The 21,225-nt window shown below is 50.5% G+C and overlaps 2 protein-coding genes across 2 annotated transcripts in view; one reads left to right on the forward strand and one right to left on the reverse strand.

Moving 5' to 3' along the window:
• Positions 1-21,225, reverse strand: part of LOC149334265 (cytochrome P450 4c3-like) — a 69,043-nt gene that overhangs the window by 12,361 nt on the left and 35,457 nt on the right. The window contains exons 4-8 of the mRNA XM_089555102.1: positions 18,147-18,340; positions 15,230-15,299; positions 10,825-10,951; positions 4,131-4,319; positions 130-303 (exon numbers count right to left, since the gene is read on the reverse strand). Of these exons, the coding sequence (XP_089411228.1) occupies positions 130-303; positions 4,131-4,319; positions 10,825-10,951; positions 15,230-15,299; positions 18,147-18,340 (754 nt within the window). The remainder of the gene's footprint in view (positions 1-129; positions 304-4,130; positions 4,320-10,824; positions 10,952-15,229; positions 15,300-18,146; positions 18,341-21,225) is intronic.
• On the forward strand, positions 18,591-19,513 carry LOC149334266 (uncharacterized). The gene is made up of 2 exons (XM_089555840.1): positions 18,591-19,305; positions 19,421-19,513. Exons 1-2 carry the CDS (start codon positions 18,700-18,702, stop codon positions 19,511-19,513), a joined length of 699 nt encoding a protein of 232 aa, XP_089411966.1. The 5' UTR covers positions 18,591-18,699.

Below are 21,225 nucleotides of genomic sequence, written 5' to 3' on the forward strand. Positions count from 1 at the left end.
CCGAGCACCATAACTACTGAGCCGCCGCGGCAACTATAACTCCCTGTGAGCAGCGTAAAAATGACACATCTTTCGTGACTGCTGTTTGAAGTCATAGCCTGTGAGCACGTGTAACACTCAGTGCCCCACCTTGAGGGCGCACTCGAGGTACTTCATCTGCTTCAGGTCCTCGGAGGTGACGTGGCGCTCTCTGTCGTCTCCGAAGATTAGGTCCAGCTCGTCGTGAATGAGTTGCTGCTCCTTCGGATGGTGTCCAATCAGAAACAGCGCCCAGCTGATTCCCATTGCCGTTGTGTCATGGCCCTGGAAAAGAACGTGCACACGACTCGCGCAGTTATGTTGGGCTTCCTTTACAGGCTACTCTCCAGGTTTCGCATCACGCACGTCCTACGGAGCCTCCCCTGGGAAATGAAGAGGTGGCGGACCCGCTGTGCTAGGTATTCTTTTTATTTCTATGTCTCCAAACCAGCCTCGCGCACCTAACACATTAATTCCCAGATTATGACGACATGAAAGCAACAAAATGCTACCTGTGCCTTATTATAAGAACAAACCGTAACTGAGCAAAAGGACGGGACAAGAGAAAGAGAACCACACTGGACAAACGCAGACTGACAACTGATTTATTCCACCAACTCCTCCTTCCTTCAGCAGCAATAAATTGGTGGAATAAATCAGTTGTCAGTCTGCGTTTGTCCCGTGTGGTTCTCTTTCTCTTGTCCCGTCCTTTTGCGCAGTTACTTTTTGTTTTCATAATGTCGTACCAACTAGCCCCTCACCGCACTCTTCTGTGCCTTATGCTAGCTAATGTACTGTAGCGACATTAAAGTTTCAGTATCAGCATTATGTTAGCGCCGGTGAAATGCTTGAAAACGGCATGTCGGCACATAGCAACAATAAGCATCTGGTAAATTTTGCGCGATTAGTCCGAGCGGTGCGAATGATCAAATAGACGCTTTACAGCGGCGTATCATGGGGGCTGCCATCTTTGATCACGTGATCACGCCGCCATTACTCGCCTCCTGACCGCTCGGCGCGCGCCTCGTCGCGACGGCTGCTGCGTCTGATGTTTCAGTTCCGACAGGCAGTGTTTCGGCTGAAAAAGTTTGGAAAGGAGTGAAAATACGACACTGTGTTTGGTCCGAAGCTTCGAAGGACATGTGAAAACCCTAATTTGATGACGTTAGGCGTGAATACGTGATCGGGCTTCATGTCGCGAAGAGCTGCTGAGCTCTCCGCCTGTTCGAGGCAACGGGTGGATAGCCTGAATGCCGCGCAAGGCTTTGCTTAATATTTTTTTAGTGTTATTATCTAAAACAGCAAGGTTTAACGACCCTGCGGCTGCGCAGGTCATTGTCGTATTGTGTACATGCATGCGGAGACTGCTCTAAAACGCTCACATGCACATCGTACTCATTTGTTTACATCCTGTTAAAGGTGCTTAGGAAGCCTAAAAATATTTTCTGTTGGTTTGCTAAACAAAGGAAGGCGACAAAAATAAATGAACAAACAAATGTTACCCAATCATGTAAGCAGTACCATGCATCAAAAAGCCTTCACAAGCCTGCATGTAATCGTTTACAAGGATTCCGCGATATATTTGTGATAACGCGCGCATGGCAGAGCGTTCACTACAAGAAGTTCACAATTATGTCAGCCTCACATAGTATAAAATTGTGGTACGCTCCATGCTCGATATGCGGACATGAAAATGCTCGAGGTCTCGTTGGTTGTAAGCAATCAGCCGTAGTCACTTCTAGTGACTGTCTCGCATGGATCGCGAGGAAGTGACAACCGCTGAGCACAGCAGCCGTAACACAAATGCTTTATTCCGATTGTGGTCCACGAAAACCACGCTATTTGGAGCGAAGTTCAACAGTAGCACCAAGGCGGTGTGTAATACACGAACTGACGGTAAGCGTTGTCCGCTCGCACGGCTATGCACTGCACAATATGCAGTAGCGTTAGTCGTCTTTTTTTTTTTGTGACGTTTCGGTGGCGGGACAGCTTGTTCATGCGGCTATGTTGCGCACTTACCCTCGCAGATTTTCCAAGATCGAGACCTTTCTTTCTATATTTGCTGTCTAGCGCTGGCGAACATGTGTGCTGCGTTCGCCCGTTCGGAAAGGGTGGATGTCCAACGGGCGCGAACAGGGGCAGTACGTCCTAGTGCAGTTCGGTTCCGTAAAGCTCGCAAACGATCGCATCCCGCCCCTTTAACTGTTTGTCGCAATTCTCGCAATCCACAACAGAGCACGTATTTTCTCTTTCCACATTTCCACTGCTGCGTCGAGGCATACACGCCGGCGACTTACGAGGAAAGTAATGGCGCCGTGTTCTGAGCGCACCTGTGGCGCCATCTGGTCTCAAACAGAAGAACTGCGCGCTGTAAACGGTCTATAGAAGACCTCGAGTCAACTGAAACGTCCAGGAAGAGTAAGAATTCTTTCTCCTAAAAACATGCTAGTCCCCTTCATTCAGCAGTTGTTAGAATATTAGGGCCGAGGATTTGTTCGACACTGTCTGAAAATCGCCATCCGCATTTTATTTTTTCGTTCAGCTTGCTAAAGTGAAGCCAAATTATCCGAGCGAGAAGCGCTGGCTGCTCAGTCTGCTGACATCAAACATCACATAAAAACTCCATATAGGAGTGAACAGATTGCATGCAAATGGTATGTCGGGAATCAGAGTCACTGTAGAATAAAAGTGTAGCGGTCGTATCTCAAAGCTTGCCCTTTTTAAACACGAAATTGAGTAAGTTTTACGCTCTACAGATTTTGAATCCAGTTCTCGTAACTTTTCGGCGGCGTTATTTTAAGCCACCAATCCTCCAGTCGATTCGTATTGATGGTTATTCCATGTATGCATAATACCTTCGTTGTTTCCAAACTCTGGAGTTTCGGGGATGTGGAATGTGCTACGTTGATATGCCTATGGATGCTGCAACGTTCTAACAAGATACGCTCTACTGTTTCTTCGCGTTCACTACACAGCGCCCATGTGTGTTCTTTATGCTTATATATCTTTGAGCGTTTCGCTTTCGTTCCAAAATCGCAGCGCCCTTTTGTTTTTGTTTTTAACAAGTTTCCGCCATTATTGTTCTCGCATAGCTTGATCTTGGCATTCTACTTCGCAGCGACAGATTCCTCCGTTTGTATTGTTTAGACCATTGCTCATACAGCCCTCCTGACCTCTTTCATTACAGCGTTTTCACACCTTCCTTTATCAAAGTATACCATGGCTGTCACAGTACCAGCCTAATCTCCTCTAGCTTAGACAGCTTTTTCACGTCCATTCATTTTCTGTGCCAGTGACACTCTGCTACTTGCTCTGAGTCATCATCGCTGCTTAGTTTAACAGTGCGCTGCTTTCTTCTTCTATTCGTTTCTTTTTGTTCTGCTGCTCCTTCGTCTAAGCTCACCTTGAACAGGTCGCGTAAGGTAATATAAGCCCTATGTGTTGAACAGAAACACGAAAAAAGTGTTATTCCTTATCGTCAGTTGGCTTTTATCATCAGCACTGTGAGGGAGCTTTATGCTCATCTGTAAATATTGATCATCATCGGCCTTGCTCTTCTGCGTCGCTAACGTCATTTCCTGCAGGCAGCAATATAGCCTGTACCGAACTCATACCATGCTTTTAAAATGTACCATCCAGCTTTCCTTTAGCTTTGATCTCGCGATTGCAGTTTCTTCCACTGTCCGAGTGAGGCGTCTGGCAATACTCCATTCTTGTTCGCAATATAAATGTATTCGCAGTTCGCGATAAAACTAATGCTTTCAGATGCAACATGTTTTGGTTCCTGTTGTGGTGGGGCGACGAAAATAAGAATCCTCGGTTCAGTCGGTACATCTCAACTTTCATGGCAGTCATGACGGAAAAGTAAGCGATGCCCTCAAGAAAGACGGAAAAACTCACCAAAAAAAGAATATAAATACGTCGCTGTTGGGAAGGTAGAAGACTAGTGCATATGAGAAGTAATAGCTCCTGTGAACATTTCTAGCAGCCGTTTTTTTTTCCATTATAAGGTTCATCCAGAGAATGACGTAGAAGGGGCAATACTAAACATGCTCTTTGCTAAACAGACGCTGAGCTGCAAGACATGCTTGGCTTGTGCCGTGCCAACTCACCTCGAACATGAAGGTGTCGACCTCTTCCCTGATGCCTTCCTCAGTGATGTTGTTCTTGAAATGTTCCAGCAGAAGCAGATCCATGAAGGGCCGGACTTTCTTGCGCCCCACTTCGGAGCTGTCGTCTTCGAGGCTGATCTGGCCACTGTCGACTTCGTTGCGCAGCGCTTGCTTGCGTTCGGCGATCACCTGCGGGAGCACAACAGCAAATGAAGAATAGCAACTAAGAAATATCTCTGCATGAATGTTCTGCATTAAAAATGACTTATCAATTCATGTTTATGTCAAATTAAAGAGAAAGAGATGGGTGAATCATTTTACATGTTGCTAACAGTGCTGAATGTGTAATGGTAAGTCTACCAATGTATTCACAGTAAAATCTGGACGGCACCTCTTCACCTCAAAATCCATTATAACAATGACTGTGTCCTCAGGCCTCCCGTCGACATGCTTCACTTTTTGCTATTAGCGTTTCTGAAATTATCCAAATTGTTCCCTATTGAATTTCTTTGCCAGTCTTAACTGCTCGATACGAGCGATGGAAGAAAATTAAAAGATGGCGCTACTGATCGGTAGAAAGGGCTATTAATTTAAAATTTCAATAAAAGTACACTACAATTTTCAATGTTCAATTTTTGTCCAAGAATGCTGGACACGAGAGAACACTGTTCCCTGTTAGTCACACCAAATACGGGAAACCAGAAATTGAACTGTCAAGCACCTACCGCCCTAAAAACGTTTTAGTGAGTGATGAAATAATGAAAGGCTAACTGATAAAAAGAAATGACCGGTAAAATCCCCAAACTTTTCTGCTGTGATGGTCTGACACCATCATAGCATAATTGTCATGTGCTGTAGATTTTTCTGAGGTTGGTATGACTACCGTAAGACTGTCTTGTATTTTTGATCCATTTCTTTCTATGCAAAGAAAAAATCAGCTTTGATGCAATGCTCTGTTCCTCTGCTGCGACCACTACTCAAGCAATCCGCGAGCGTTTTTTTTTTTTTGTCTATATATCCTTTTGCCACTGAAGTGTAATCCACACTTTACAAGGAAGCTGAGGCCTTGTCAGGTGTTCAAGGCCTGTTGCTTCACCTTTCTCTTCCCTTGTTAGAAAATAAAGCCTTTGATTTTGTTTGAAATATGTAGACCACACTGAAGTTGGATTCATCTCTAATGCTGACTTCGCGAGTGCGGGGTAGGTTACTCCGCCCCAAAACGAAAGGTGTGTAATGGGAACGACCGGCAGCCGTTCACGCGCTGGGACGAAGAGGAGAACGAAGTGCTGTGCTGGTTTCGGTGTGACTCCTGGGTGTGTGCCTGCCGTGACGCGTCTTTGATCAACGGCCTCCGACCTGTGCTTCGAAGACGCACCTGTACACTTGGTGGAGGTGCTTCGATCCCCGTCCCGGTGCTCAACCTGGAACTCAGGAGCGGAACACTACTTGCACCGCCAACAATGCCAAACACTTCGACGCAGTCGTCACCGGCCACCCCTGCCACCGTCCTCTGTACCGGGGTCCAACGACAGCGCGACCCTTCCCCATTTAGCGGTACGGACGACCAGGACGTCGACGACTGGTTGGCGTCCTACGAGCGCGTCAGCACTTACAATCGGTGGGACGATTCCATCAAGCTGAGCAACGTGCTCTTCTATCTCACAGACGTTGCCAACTTATGGTTTCGTAACCATGAAGCCGACCTTCCCACCTGGTCATCATTCAAGACAAGCTTCGCCGACGTTTTCGGCCGCCCTGCCGTGCGAAAACTCCGCGCCGAGCAACGTCTCCGTGCTCGAGCACAGCTACCGACCGAAACATTCACCGGCTACATTGAAGACATTCTCGATTTATGTAAGCGCGTAAACCCTTCGATGTCCGAGGCTGAAAAAGTTAATAACATTCTTAAAGGCATAGCCGATGACGCTTTCCAAATGCTCCTGGCGAAGAACCCCACCTGTGTCAGTGCCGTCATCGAGCTGTGCCAAAGCTTCGACGAGTTGCGCAAGCAACGCGCTTCTACGCGGCAGTCTGGTGCGCCTCCCGAGAGTCTTGCTGGCTTGGCCCTTGGTCCCTCGTCTTCGGACCAAACCCTCTTCATGGAGCACGTGAAAGATTTTATACGCGAGGAAATCGCCCGCCAGCTTTCTCTTCTCCATCACGTTCCGGACCCTGTCTGCCCTACTACCGACCCAGCGCCCTCCCTTGCGCCGACTATCCGCCGTGTTGTTCAGGAGCAGGTCGCTGCAGTCCTGCCGTCCAGCCCCCCGCCTCCTCCTGTCACAGCACCACTCACCTATGCGGAAGCCGTCAGACGGACACCGCGCTCGCTTGCCTCTCCTACGTACCGCAGCAGCCCTGCCTATTATGCTCCAACCCCGTCCATGCCACTTCCGCCAGCCTCGTTTCCTCGCACACGACGACATCCTACGAACCCTTGGCGCACCGCCGATAATCGGCTCATCTGCTACGCTTGTGGGCTTCCAGGGCATGTCGCACGTCTCTGCCGTCAGCGCTTGCCTCGCTCTGAGGATGCTGTAAACTCGTACGATCACGGATACGATCACGAGCCGACCTTGCCCAGTGGTTCTTCTGGCTCGTCTATGTCTCGTCCCCAGTACTCGACTCGCCGCTCGCCTTCGCCTCGCCGCCGTTCAATTGCCCCAATGCTTCGGCGACCGGAACCTCTCCGAGAGGAAAACTGAATGCCGCAGTTCCGGAGGCAAGAACTGCGTCTTTTGCGAACTCACCAAGTCCTTCGTTTGCTCCCGCTAATGTGGTTCAGGCGTTTGTCGAAGGTGTCCCTGTTCTCGCGCTCGTTGACACGGGCGCTGCCGTGTCTGTGATTAGTGACTCTTTTTGCCGCAAAATTCGCAAGGTGACGACGCCCCTGCCTGACTTTTCGCTCCGTACGGCCAGCTCGCAGCGCATCCACCCCATCGCAGCCTGCATGGTACGAGTTTCTATCAACGACGTAGACTATCTCATTGAGTTTGTTGTGCTGAGTGCGTGCTCTCACGATATCATCCTAGGATGCGACTTTCTGTCAACCCACCATGCAGTGATTGATTGTGCTCGTGCTGAGCTTGCGCTATCTTCCGTGTGTAACGTTTCCCTGTGCGACCTGCCTGTGCCCTCCGCTAAACTTCTCCTAGCCGCCGACACCACCATACCTCCCTTTTCTTCTGTCCTCGTCCCGCTCCTACCTGACTCTGCCTTCAGCAGCCCTGTTCTCTTCACACCCACTACTGCTGCCACCCGCCGTCACCACCTTCTGATTCCTTTCACCGTTCTCACGATTTCCGGTGGTCACTGTGCCATTTATGTCTCCAACCCTTTTGCTTGCCCGTCCTCTGTCCTTCGCGGCGAATGCCTTGGTCGTATCGAAGAACTGGACCCTGCACTTGCCTACGAGTTCTCCGATCACCGTGCATGTCCCGAGGTTGCTCTCCTGGACATTTGTGCGACCACGCCCGATCCGCTTCCCGCCGACGTCTTTCATCGCGCCATCGCTACCGACCTTCCGCCCGCTCAACGTGACCAGCTACTGAAACTTCTCCAACGCTTCAGCACGTCTTTTGACCTTTCCCAACCTTCTTTGGGCCGTGCGTTCGCCGTCTCTCATGAAATTGACACAGGTACGCACGCCCCCTTGCGCCAGCGACCGTACCGCGTCTCGCCCACAGAGCGCCGCGTCATCCGTGACAATGTCGACGATATGCTACACCGCGGCATCATACAGCCCTCTCACAGCCCTTGGGCCTCTCCTGTTGTCTTGGTGACGAAAAAAGATGGCTCCATCCGGTTCTGCGTGGACTACCGTCGTCTCAACCAGATTACTCGCAAGGACGTTTACCCTCTACCCCGAATCGACGACGCACTGGATTGCTTGCAGGGAGCGGAGTATTTTTCGTCCTTAGACTTACGCTCTGGATACTGGCAAGTCCCGATGGCTGCTGCTGACCGGACGAAAACCGCCTTCGTCACACTAGACGGCCTGTATTAATTCAATGTCATGCCATTCGGCCTATGCAATGCCCAGCCACATTCGAGAGAATGATGGATAATATTCTCAGCGGGCTCAAATGGGAAACGTGTCTGTGCTATCTGGATGACATTGTCGTTTTTTCCAAAGATTTTTCTTCCCATTTACTTCGCCTCCAGCGTGTTCTCACGTGCCTTACTGCAGCCGGGCTACAACTAAACCTAAAGAAATGTAACTTCGGTGCCACGAAGCTGACGATATTAGGTCATGTCATCTCCAAAGATGGTGTTCTTCCTGACCCTGCCAAACTCCGCGCCGTCGCTGACTTTCCCAAACCGACCACCCTGAAAGAACTTCGCAGTTTTATAGGCTTGTGTTCCTACTTCCGCCGCTTCATCCGGAATTTCGCCTGTATCATCGCCCCTTTAACGCAGCTTCTTGCCGGCAGCCAGACCCTCCCGTCTTGGTCACCCACCTGCGATGCCGCATTCGACACTTTACGTCGCCTCCTGGTCTCCCCCCAATACTGCGCCATTTCGATCCCGACTGTCCGACCGAAATTCACACTGACACGAGCGGTGTGGGGTTGGGCGCAGTTCTTGCCCAACGGAAGACTGGGTATCCAGAATATGTTGTCGCTTACGCCAGCCGCACCCTCACCAAGGCGGAATCTAACTATTCAGTCACAGAAAAAGAATGTCTCGCCATCATTTGGGCGATTGCCAAGTTCCGCCCTTACGTCTACGGCCGGCCGTTCTATGTCGTCACCGACCATCATGCTCTTTGCTGGCTGTCCTCCCTCAAAGATCCCTCTGCCCGACTTGCCCACTGGGCTTTACGTCTGCAGGAATTTGATATTCACGTCATTTATCGCTCTGGACGCAAGCACTCCGACGCCGACGCACTTTCCCGTTCTCCAGTCCCTTGCGATTCCGCCTCTGCCCTCGTCTGTGTCTATGATTTCTCGTCGTGCGGTGTCCCTGATATGCTCTCCGAACAACTGCAGGATCCTTGCATCAACTCACTCCTCACCTTCCTCTCTAATCCCTCGTCACCTTCTTCATCCCGTACTCTTCGTCGCCAAGCCCCCCATTTTGCCGTTCGTGATGGCCTCTTATGCCGGCGTAACTACCTGTCCGAAGGGCGGAAGTGGCTGTTGGTGACTCCTCGCTACCTCCGTGCTGCGATCTGCGCCTCCTTCCACGCAGACCCACAATACGGCCATGCCGGTGTATTGAAGACGTATGCTCACCTGCGTCTGCGATATTATTGGCGCCGTATGTACCGCTTCGTACGACAGTACATTCGGTCGTGTACAGCCTGCCAACGTCGCAAGAACCCTCCCCGCCACAATCCCGCCCCATTGCAGCCGTTACCCTGTCCTGCCCGCCCCTTTGACCGCGTCGGCATTGATCTTTACGGTCCGCTTCCCACCAGTTCGGCTAACAACCGCTGGGTCATCGTGGCCGTTGACCACCTAACACGCTACGTAGAAACGTCGCCTCTCCAATCTGCGACCGCACAGGATGTTGCTTCTTTCATCCTACACCGTCTTGTTCTTCGTCACGGCGCCCCGAAAGAATTGCTCAGTGACCGTGGCCGTGTTTTTCTATCGGAAGTCGTCGCGGCACTGCTCAAGGAATGCCAAATCGTTCATCGCTGTACCAGCGCCTATCACCCCCAAACAAACGGCATGACTGAACGGTTCAACCGCACTCTCAGTGACATGCTCGCCATGTACGCTGATAACGCCCACTCCAACTGGGATAAAGTACTTCCTTTCGTAACCTACGCGTATAATACGGCTACGCAGACAACGACGGGATTCTCTCCTTTCTTCCTCTTATATGGTCGCGAGCCTACCTCCACAATGGTCACCATCCTTCCCTATCGCCCTGATTCTTCCGAGACAACCTCTCTTTCCGAAGCCCACATGTATGCCGAAGAATGTCGACAACTTGCGCGCTCTTTCACCGCACACCTCCAGCAGCACCAGAAGCACCGTCGGGACCCCTTGGACCCTCCCGCGTCATATCCCTCCGGCGCACTCGCTTGGCTCTGGGTGCCTTCCTCCACTCCCGGCCTCGCCACGAAACTGCTTTTCCTGCTATCACGGCCCTTACCGTGTTCTTCAACAAACTTCTCCCGTGGATTACATAGTTGGCCCCTTGACCCTTCCCCGGATCATCGTCGCCGGGGGCGTGAAACTGTACACGTCGAGCGTCTTAAGCCCTACTACGATCCGACAATTCTTTCGTCCCCGTAAGTCGCCAGGATGGCTCCTTTTCGCCGCGGAGGTAACTGTAATGGGAACGACCGGCAGCCGTTCACGCGGTGGGACGAAGAGGAGAACGAAGTGCTGTGCTGGTTTCGGTGTGACTCCTGGGTGTGTGCCTTCCGTGACGAGTCTTTGATCAACGGCCTCCGACCTGTGCTTCGAAGACGCACCTGTACAGGTGCAATATCACCTTCAAGCGTGATCCCAGCGTTCATCGAGGCGCTTACATAAAGCATCGTAACGATGTCGCTTGGAGGATATTTAGGCGTATTCCTGTTCCCTACAAGACTACGTAAACTACCTGACTGAACATGCGCTTTTTGGCAAGAATGACAACCACATACCACGCACATAAAATAAAGAGAACACAGGACTGCATTAATGAGTACGCCTTCGCAAAGCCTTTGTTCTTGCAAGTGGACGCAGTGTACCTTGCGCGTGAATGAGTGCAGTGTGCGGAGAAACTTCCGGTACTCTCTGCCCTTGGGGGTCAGCCTGTATATGAAGTCATTTTGGAGGATGGGCCTGTAGGCACGTTCCACGAAGAGCTCGCCAATCCTGAAAGAGGAGGAGAGCGCCCTGAGTTACAAATTCATGGATAGGGTTAGAAGTGGGGCCCTGTAGAGCTCCACCAGATGCTTTGCTATGTACAATTGCAGCAGTACTAATGCTTTGCACCAGTATGTATGTTTTGCACCAGTACCTTTGCTATGCAAAGCGAAAACGGCAGCAGGAGAGGTTACCTCGAAAATGCACTGCTGTAAAACAAATGCCATTTGAAGAAGGTGAAATGAGTTTATTAGGCCTCTTACATCCTGTCATAATGGCGAAGAGAGAAGTGTTCCTCCCCGCCGCGGTGGCTCAGTGGTTACGGCGCTCGCCTGCTGACCCGAATGACGCGGGTTCGATCCCTGCCGCGGCGGCGGAATTTCGATGGAGCCGAAATTCTAGAGGCCCGTGTGCTGTGCGATGTCAGAGCCCGTTAAAGAACCCCAGGTGGTCGAAATTTCCGGAGCCCTTCACTACGGCGTTCCTCATAGCCTGAGTTGCTTCGGGACGTTAAACCCCAATAAACCAGAAGTGTTCCTAAAGTTTTGAGAATATTGGCATTGATGGCAGTACATGCGACCAGAATTGGATAGGCAGACGAAAGTGCTATTTTTTATTGCATGTCACGTTCATGGACACACTTCGAAACGGGTAATGGTCCCTTCATGGCGTCGAGTGCGCATTGGGAGCAGGACTCGGCAATCATAAAAATACAGACTTTCCTCTCAGTGTTTCCAAATGTTTAACTCTACTCTAAGTATTCCATTTCTTGAGCACAACGGGACTAATATTCTACTCGGTTTTTTTTTCGTTTAACTGTTATACAAGTGTTTTAAAGAGCAAGGTCTAAAATGTAGGCCGCTAACGTGGAACTATGGCTGTTTACAGGGTTCCCTTAGGAAGGGTCGTTTAATTTTTAGGCCAGAATAGAAGTCTATTATCTGATAAGCTCTACAGGGGCATATTTGTGCAAAAAATCAACTGTGATATAACATCTGGCCGCCGTCCGCAAAAAAGCGTCGGGCGGTTACACCCCCGGGTTTGAACCCGACCGCGGCGGCCACGCTTCGATAGAGGCGGAGCCCAAAAGGCGCCCGCATGCTGTGCGATGTCAGTGCGCGTTAATTATCCCCAGGTGGTCGAAATTATTACGGAGACCTCCACTACGACACCTCTTTCTCTATTTCTTCTTTCACTCCCACTTTCCTTCCTTCCCTTACGACGCGGTTCGGGTGTCAACCGAAATGTGAGACAGATACTGGGCCATTTCCTTTCCTCAAAAACCAATTTATGTAACACTCTCTATTTTTACCCCCTATTGATGCAGGCTGCACGTAGTGGAACAAGCAAAGGGAGCAAGGATTTGCTATGACGAAATATTGGTTGCCCTAGGGCAAAGTTTCTTCGTTGATCTGATTTTTCTTTCCTGTGTGATGAAGATGAGGCTAGGGACGGAACCGGGAGATGACAAGATAATGGTCGGCCTTCTGGCCAACCTCAATGAACCAGCCCTAGAATATTTTACGCACTACATCAACAAATGCCGAAAACTTGGAGAGTTACCGAACGCCTGGAAAACATCCGTAGTGACGTTTATCCCCAAGCCCGGTAAAAAACATAAACATAGAAAATTTGAGACCAATATCTCTCACGTCCTGCGCCGGTAAGCTCATGGAGGCGGCACTAAGGCAAAGGCTCTCCAATTGTTTTAAACAGCACGAGCTACTACCCCTCTCCATGTTAGGTTTCCGTTCATATTTATTGGCGCTGGACGTGCTGCTCCAAATCCATAGGGAAGTCATCGACCCCTTCTTCGGCAATCCGGCAGACAGGGCTATTTTGGCCCTGGATCTGAAAGGGTCTTTTGACAATGTTAAACATAGTAAAATTCTGGAGAATTTGAACGTCACCAATTGCGGCAAGAAAGCGTTCAAAGATATAAAAAAAATGGCGGGGGCTTCTCTTTGGTTAAGCCTGGTAGGTTGCCAAAGCAAAAGCGCAGCGCCTCCAACTGAAGGAACGCAGTAAGCCGCGTCTACAGGTCACGCGTGGCTACCGGCCGCCGCTGCGAGACGACTCAAAGCGTCTTATAATTTTTTTTATATTTTGTTTTTGATGTTGTTGCGACTGAGAGAAAAAAAATCTACAGCTGGTATGACGTCACAGCGGCAGTAGCGCCACAGGTGCACAACGCGGCAAACACACACCGTAACTGCAGCCGGGCTCTCTAAAGGAGCGAGTTGGTCGCCCATAATCTACAGCTGGTATGACGTCACAGCGGCAGTAGCACCACAGGTGCGCAGCGCGGCAAACACACACCGTAACTGCAGCCGGGCTATCTGAAGGAGCGAGTTGGTCGCCCATATTCACTCCGCTAAAGGTCAAACGTAACTGCGGCCGGGTCACGCGAAGGCTTGAAATTGCGAGTAGTATTGCTTTCGCAGTGGAAAATAGTAAAGCTGAGATCAGACTTGGCAGTGAAAAATTCGGGCCCATCAAGATGGGAACCCGAGGTGCGCCTCATGGAGAAGTTATCTCTCCGCTGCTTGTTAACGTTGCCCTCCTGGGCCTACCCAAGAGGCTCAACGCCCTGGATGACGTGCGCCGCTACATCCACGCAGACAACGTTACTATCTGGTCGTCCCGGGGCAGCGTGGGGCAGATGGAGGAGGCCCTCCAAGAGGACGCTTCTGTAGTGCAAGATTACGTCCTGGAGGGAGGTCTGGAATGCGCTTCGATCATATCAGAACTCCTACACACTAGAAAAGATAGAATCCTAGGCGAGAGCATGCAAATTTACGTTAACGACACCCAGGTACCAGCGATGGAGACGCTTCGGGTACTCGGATTACAAATCCGGGGTAACTCTGCGACGGCCTTGCAAAAAGTAAAGTCTACCTCCGAACAAATTATTAGGATGATTGATAGTATATCCGAGAAGCATGGTGGACTTCTCGAAAAAGAAGCCGTTCACCTGGTTCAGGCGTGCATCGTCAGTCGCGTGTTGTATGTGGCGCCCTACCTCAAGCTGAGGAAGAGCGACCACGGGAACCTCGGCGCGATGATTCGGGCGGCGATTAAAAAGGCGCTAGGACTCCTTGCCAAAGCGTCTACTGAGCGCCTGCTCCAACTTTGTGTCCACAACTCGGTGGAGAAGCTGACTGAGCCCCACAGAAAAAGCTAAATTCCAGGCTGTCGGTAACTAGCGCCGCCTGACAAGTCCTCCACGACCTCAATCTTACGCTGCTCCCCACCACCGAACGCAGAGTCGACATCCCGAAGGCATGGCAAAAATACTTTGACAGTTAAGCCGCCCCCAAAATTATGAATTGGGAGTATAATCAGGGTAGGCGTGAAGCCAGGGCAAAATTTATTCAAAATTACTACGGAAATAAGACAGGCATATACTACGTGGATGCAGTGGGTCCAACCGAAGAGAGCATCTGCACCATTGCGGTGGTGCACGAGGGAAAGCAGGTGAACGGGCTCTCGGTAAAAAATAGCGATGCGCTATAGTTGGAGGAAGTGGCGATTACACTGGCCGCCACCCACTCCGACGCAGCGTACATAATGTCGGACTCGCAGCAGGCCTGCCGAAATTACGTGCGGGGTAGGTTAGCGCCACTCGCCAGCAGAATACCATTAGCATATGAGAGCAATTCGTATTCGGCTATGAGTAAAAAACAGATAGTATGAGTGCACAGTCACCAGGAGGTTGAGAGGAACGAGGCTCAGTCCGCTCAATCCCCCGGTGCTGCCGCGGCAGTCTTACTAATCCCGCTAATCTCTTACGCGGATATTAATAACTAATTACGCCTCTGCAGGAGGGTACGCACGGGACCAGCCATGGGTCTGGACGGAACCGAGGAGCGCCACCTTAGACGGTTCTAAACCGCGTCTTTCTTAAATCCCGCCGTACTAAAACACGTAGACCCGACATTCACGGCAGGTGCAAATTCTGCGGGCAGTATACCGACCTATACCACACGGTGTGGGTCTGACAGTACAATACAAATATATAATTCATAACTCAGCCCTCTAGGGAGGGCTGGGAGGCGGCCCTGTCCAGCTCGGACCTGGAGGCCCAGCGGGAACTGGTCCAGAGAGCACGGGCAGCGGCGGCGGCCAATGGCGTCCCGGAATAGGGACTGCGACCTAGCGCAACTACCATCCCCATTTTTTTTTTGACAATTGAGTACGTTGTTCTAATGAACGTTTTCTCCTCCTCCACAAAATCTGGGTTGTACGCCTGTACCCAGTGTTGCGCGATTAGAGCGTTCGACTTACCTGTTCACTGCTGCGACATAAGGGCTGTGTTCGTTGGTCTGCGCAGATATTGTCGTTCCCATAACAGTCTCTGCAACGTGAGACAATAGCACATTGCTCATTACAGCGCATAGCACTGTGAAGATTTAATTATATCTCTGTACGCACAACCTAATTATAGCAGATATGTTTCTGCGTTATATCCGCACAACATTTAATGCATTATCGAAGTTTTGTGAATAAAAATATGTTTAAAACATGAGAGTGCTTGAATGTGTTCATGTATTTGTACTGTTGCAATCGGTTATGATTTATTTTGTACCGTTTTTCTGTGCAATGAATAAGTGAAGTCTTATTCTTTAAATGGGCCAAATTTCTCTCAACAGGAACGGAGAAAAATGTGCGAGTTTGTAGTCCGCACAAACCGGACCGCTGTCTAAGATTTTATGCTATATGTTTTAACGCTCGCTAAAACAACTCTCACCAGAAGGGAACGAAAACATTTGCACATATTTTTATTGCGAAAGCAATATTACGACCGGTTTCAGCCCTTCGCGTCGGGGCGGCCGCGAGGCACGTTTGACCTTGAAGGGTGGCGCGAGGCGCTGCCCTCGCCGCGCTCTCGCCAGCTGAGGAGTGTGGAGAGGAGGCGGGAGAACGAGGGGGGGGGGGGGCGGGGTTTAAGATGCGTTCGCTCGCTTGCCGGCTGCATTGTTATGCCGCCTGAAAAACAGAAAGCGAGGCTACGTCGGCTTGCCGAAGCCAGGAAATGACAACGGGCTTCGGAGACTGATGACGAACGCGAACAGCGCCTTGCTAAGCGGCGCGCTCAAGACGCTGCTAGACGGGCGCACCGCGCCTCTATCGAAACCGAATCGTCTATAACCGGTGATGATCCCGAATGGAACGCTATGGATGCTTACGCAACCTACAAGGTTTAACCAAAGCTAAACCTTAGCAATTTTTTTAAATATTATCCAGTATACTTTCCATGTTCGCTTTGTTGTTTATGATATTGTGGAATTCACGGAATTTTTTTCCTATGACGTGTTCTTACAGTATTATTCAAGCTCTATGATTCAAATCTGCCTAAAAATTTTTTTAGACGGAATCAAGAAAAACAGCTGTCAGACCATATGGTTGTGTAGTCACGGGCATCGCTTTGTTTCACTCACACAAGCGAATAAATGAGGACAGCAGCGTTTTGTCACAAGCGTCGATATGAGAGCATTCTTTTCACATTTTCAGATCATTTTCACAGTGGTAAATGGAACTAGCTCGAATAGGCAGGAAGAGGAATATAATTTAGGTAAATATATTATAATATATTTATAGTAACGACGCAAAACTACGTGACAACAACCAGCCCTGTAGTCCTCTGTTTGCGCTTGCCGTTTGGCTGGTAATGATAAATTAAAAAAAAAAGCGGCAACTAGCTCTAATAAACACTTTATCGATAAACGCAGCAGAAGAGCAACTTTCCTTTTTCGAGTATGAGGCTAATGGTCTTTTTATCATTGTCTTCTTCTCGGTGTTGATCTTAAGCCGACCTGTATTTCTGTTCTATCACGGTACAGCAACGACCACTCCTGTTTCGCTTCCCGGCTCGTCTCCCAGCTTTTTAAATGGAAGTTTTGGCTTAAGAGCTTCACAGAATGCTCCTGGTAGGTCATGCAGATCCATGAGAAGTAGAGAAGTGAAATTTGCGTGCTGTTAGCTTTCGCCCTCCCCCCCCCCCCCCTCCCACTCTCGCCTCCTCTAAAAAAACGAGAGAACAATTCTCCGCGCAAGGGGATTCCAGCTTCAGCCTGACGTCTTCGAAACCGTACTAATGCTATGCGTCACAAAAGGGGAAAGAATGGCTTTTTTTAATGTTTTTGTGATCCGCTCTTATTAACTTTCTTATTCGCCGCCAAGATTGCGATGCTTAATAGGAAGTTCTGGATTGTACCGCTGAGAGAATTGAATAATGATTCCCTGAGCTTTTCTTATTGGTCGCAGCGGTTGAAAAAGTAGTCAAGGCAACGGAAGAAACGAAACCAATTTTGAAACAGTTCGAGCAATGAGCTATGCTTAGAAGACGTCTTTCACGAGTTGATATGGCTCATTTTGGACCCTTCAGCCGGAAAATCTAATTTCTTACTTGAGATGAGCATTGCACGCAGCTTTGAAATGCGTTATATCGTTCCTTTCCTTTTTATATATTTTGCGAAAAGCCGCCGCGGTGGCTCAGCGGTTATGGTGCTCGGCTGCTGACCCGAAAGACCCGGGTTCGATCCCGGCCGCGGCGGCTGGAATTTCTTTGGAGGAGAAATTTTAGAGGCCCGTGTACTGTGCGATGTCAGTGCACGTTAAAGAACCCCAGGTGGTCGAAATTTCGGGAGCCCTTCACTACGGCGTCTCTCATAGCCTCAGTCGCTTTGGGACGTTAAACTCCATAAACCAAACATTTTGCGAAAAAGAAGTCGTTGATTTTCTTGCTACTAAAACATGATTTTACTTTGTCACCGTTTTTGTGTTTACGTATTTTAAAAAAGTTCATTATGTTATTATTTCCCAGTTTGTTTAAGTTGCACACCAGCAGTGTATAATTTCGTTTGATATTGTTCTTATAATTTAAAAATACAATTATTAGTTTATGCTAATTAATGTGGGGCCTATAGTCAGATCACGTTAATCACACAATCCGTTCGTGCCTTTAAAATGATTTATCCGAAGGCATGTAACAATTACTAACCCTGTTTTTTTTTCCTTTTTGCCCGGCCACAGCCTTCTCCATGTAGCTGATAAAAATAAATTTTTAATGTTTCGTAGATAGTTTGACTGATTCAAACTTCAGTAGCACATCACAAACAAATGACGCACAAATAGTTGCTGTACTCGAGCAGCGCGATTTTCGGCCTTATGAAAACAACAACCTGCACAAAAAGCCACTCACCGCATATGATGTCCAGTGTGCACAGAGCGATCAAAGGCACAACGTCAAATGTTTTCTTCGTACGGGATAGTTCGTGCAGTTTCATGGCGAGTACCATAGACTGGGAATTTATGGTGGGCATGAAGTCCTCCAGGATTCTGAAGTGGAACGACGGTGTGAAGAGGCGTCTCCTCGAGCGCCATTTTTCTCCTGTGCTGAAAAGATGGTAAACACAATCAGCGTTAATGCTTTGGTACTGTTTTTAACCAAGTCTTTAGGGTGAGGTCACAGTGAAAGATTATTGAACCAGGCAAGCGGGGATGTTTACATTGTAGTGTAGCAGCCGCGCTCTCTCACTGTGATGAACGGTGGTAGTGAAAGACGAAGACGATCCTTAGGTGTGAAGCTCGCTCGCAACCCGAACGTTTGGCTGAACCTTTGCTGAACGTTGCGGAGCGACCTAGGTTCTGCTGAGTCACAACCCCCATCCTACATTTGGTGGAGGCTGCTGTAAGATCCCCCTCTCCTCCTCATCCTGGAGCTCCGTAGCCGCACCTTACCTTCGCCGCCAGTTATGCCTGAAGTCACCAGCCAGACAGCCCCCATCCCGTCGCCTACCATCCTCTGTTCTGGCGGGCTCCGGCAGCGAGATCCCAGCGTCTTCAGCGGTGCCGACGACCACGATGTTGACGACTGGTTGGCGACTTACGAGCGCGTCAGCGCCCACAACAAGTGGGACGATGCCACCAAGCTTGGTAACGTACTATTCTATCTCAGCGACGTTGCCAACTTGTGGTTCCGCAACCACGAGGCCGACTTGCCTACCTGGTCGTCCTTTAAGACCAGCTTCTCGGAGGTATTCGGCCGCCCAGCTGTGCGCAAACTGCGCGCCGAACAACGCCTCCGCGCTCGCGCTCAGCACGCCACTGAAACTTTCACCAGTTACATAGCAGATGTTCTAGACCTGTGCAAACGCATCAATCCATCCATGCCGGAGGCCGAGAAAATTAGTAACATCTTGAAGGGCATCTCAGACGACGCGTTCCAAATGTTGCTCGCCAGGAATCCACAAACGGTGGTGGATGTCATTCAGCTTTGTCAGAGCTATGACGTTCTCAGGAAGCAGAGGAATTCTACTCGCCGACCCGGCGTGCTCGACGAGACCCTTCCTGCGCCGGCGGTCTGCAGTCTGGTCTCTGACTCGGCCTCCCTGCTTCCCGAGATCAAGGCCTTCATACGGGAAGAGGTGGCCCGCCAACTGTCTCTACTGCCTGTGTCTGGCGACCATGCGCCAGCCCTCGATCCCGCACTGCGACGCACCATCCAAGAGCAGGTCGCCGACGTTTTGCCCTCTAGCTCTCGGCTTCCGCCTGTGGCTGCCCCCCTAACCTACGCTGAGGTTGCCGCCAGACCCCGGCGCCACGACGCCTATGTGCCCCAACCATCTGTTGCGCCCCTACCACCTCCGCCGGCACCTATCCGTCGTCGCCTGCCGCCTCGCCGTGCCGTCATAAACCCATGGCGTACCCCCGACAACCGCCCCACATGCTACGCCTGTGGCTTGCCGGGCCACGTCGCCCGGCTTTGTCGCCAACACACGCCGAGGTTCCGGGACGAGGCAAGCCCATTCCACTACGACCCTGCGCCTCCTTCGCTACCAGTTCCCTCCAGCACCACTGCGGACTCCTTCCACCATGACCGCTCTTCATATTCTTCACGCCGGTCGCCTTCTCCCCGTCGCCGATCTATCTCTCCCATGCGCCGGCGATCACCCTCTCGTCCGGAGGAAAACTAACAGCCGCAGTTCCGGAGGCAAGAACTGCGATTCCATCGAGCTGCCCAAGTCGTCCGTCTTCACCTGCCAATGTTATCGAAGTATTTGTTGATGGAGTCGCCGTTCTCGCCCTTGTAGACACGGGCGCTGCTGTATCCGTTATTAGCGCAGCCCTTTGCCGTAGACTCCGTAAAGTGACGACGCCTGTTTCGAACTTTTGCCTCCGCACACAAGCTCGCACCGCATTCAACCTCTAGCATCATGTACAGCTCGCCTTGTTATCCGGGATGTTGTTTATATCGCCGAGATTTTCGTGCTGTCCTGTTCTCATGACGTCATTCTGGGCTGCGACCTTCTAACCCTTCATCATGCGATCATCGGCTGTGCCCGTGCCAGCATTGAACTGTCTCCGCTCTGCGCTACTCTGCCGTGCGACACCTCTCCCCGCCTCGGTAAAATGCTGGTCGCTGCAGATACTGAGATCCCTGCCTTCTCTGCTGCCCTGGTTCCCCTCACTTGCGCCTGCGATCCTGATTCAACTGTTCTCTTTACTCCGACCGATGCCGCTGCCCGTCGCCACTGTTTCCTCCTTCCGTTCGCTCTTCTGACTGTCTGCGATGGCCACAGCGCAATCTATGTCACGAACCCTTTTTCTTGTCCATCAACGCTTCTCCGCGGCGAATGCCTGGAACATGTAGAATCAGTCGATCACGCTCTTCCATACTCCGTCTCTGAAGAACCTGCCCCTCTCCAGATTGATGCCATTGGTTCGCCTCCTGCTGCGCCAAACCAAGACACCGTTTCTATTTTTTCCCGCTCTATCGATGCCAGCTTTTCGCCGCACCAACGTAATCAGCTCGTCGCATTACTTGAACGTTCCCGTACGTCCTTCGACTTCCCGCACAGCTCTCTTGGCCGCACATCCGTCGTCACACAGAGCATTGACACCGGAACTCATGCGCCTTTACGCCAGCGCCCTTATCTCGTGTCGGCCCCTGAACGCACCGGCATTACCAAGGAAGTGGACGACATGCTTCAGCGCGGCGTCATCCAGCGTTCTCACAGCCCCTGGGCCTCTCCCGTTGTTCTCGTGCGGAAGAAGGACGGATCCATCCGCTTTTGCGTTGATTACCGTCGCCTCAACAAGATTACGCGCAAGGATGTGTATCCACTTCCCCGTATTGACGATGCCCTCGATTGCCTGCAAGGCGCGGAATTCTTTTCCTCATTGGACCTCCGCTCCGGCTACTGGCAGGTGCCCATGGCTGCTGCTGATCGGCCAAAGACGGCCTTTGTTACGCCCGACGGCCTCTACGAATTCAATGT

The sequence above is a fragment of the Amblyomma mixtum genome, chromosome 8 (assembly GCF_055824585.1).
Source record: "Amblyomma mixtum isolate Tamu chromosome 8, ASM5582458v1, whole genome shotgun sequence".
Taxonomy (NCBI): Eukaryota; Metazoa; Arthropoda; class Arachnida; order Ixodida; family Ixodidae; genus Amblyomma; species Amblyomma mixtum.

Bases quoted from the DNA above. Each gene is read 5' to 3' on its own strand.
- LOC149334266 (XM_089555840.1), top strand. From the start codon at position 18,700: ATGCCTGAAGTCACCAGCCAGACAGCCCCCATCCCGTCGCCTACCATC. The intron at 19,306-19,420 runs GTCTGCAGTCTG...ACCATGCGCCAG, and splicing joins AGACCCTTCCTGCGCCGGCG to CCCTCGATCCCGCACTGCGA.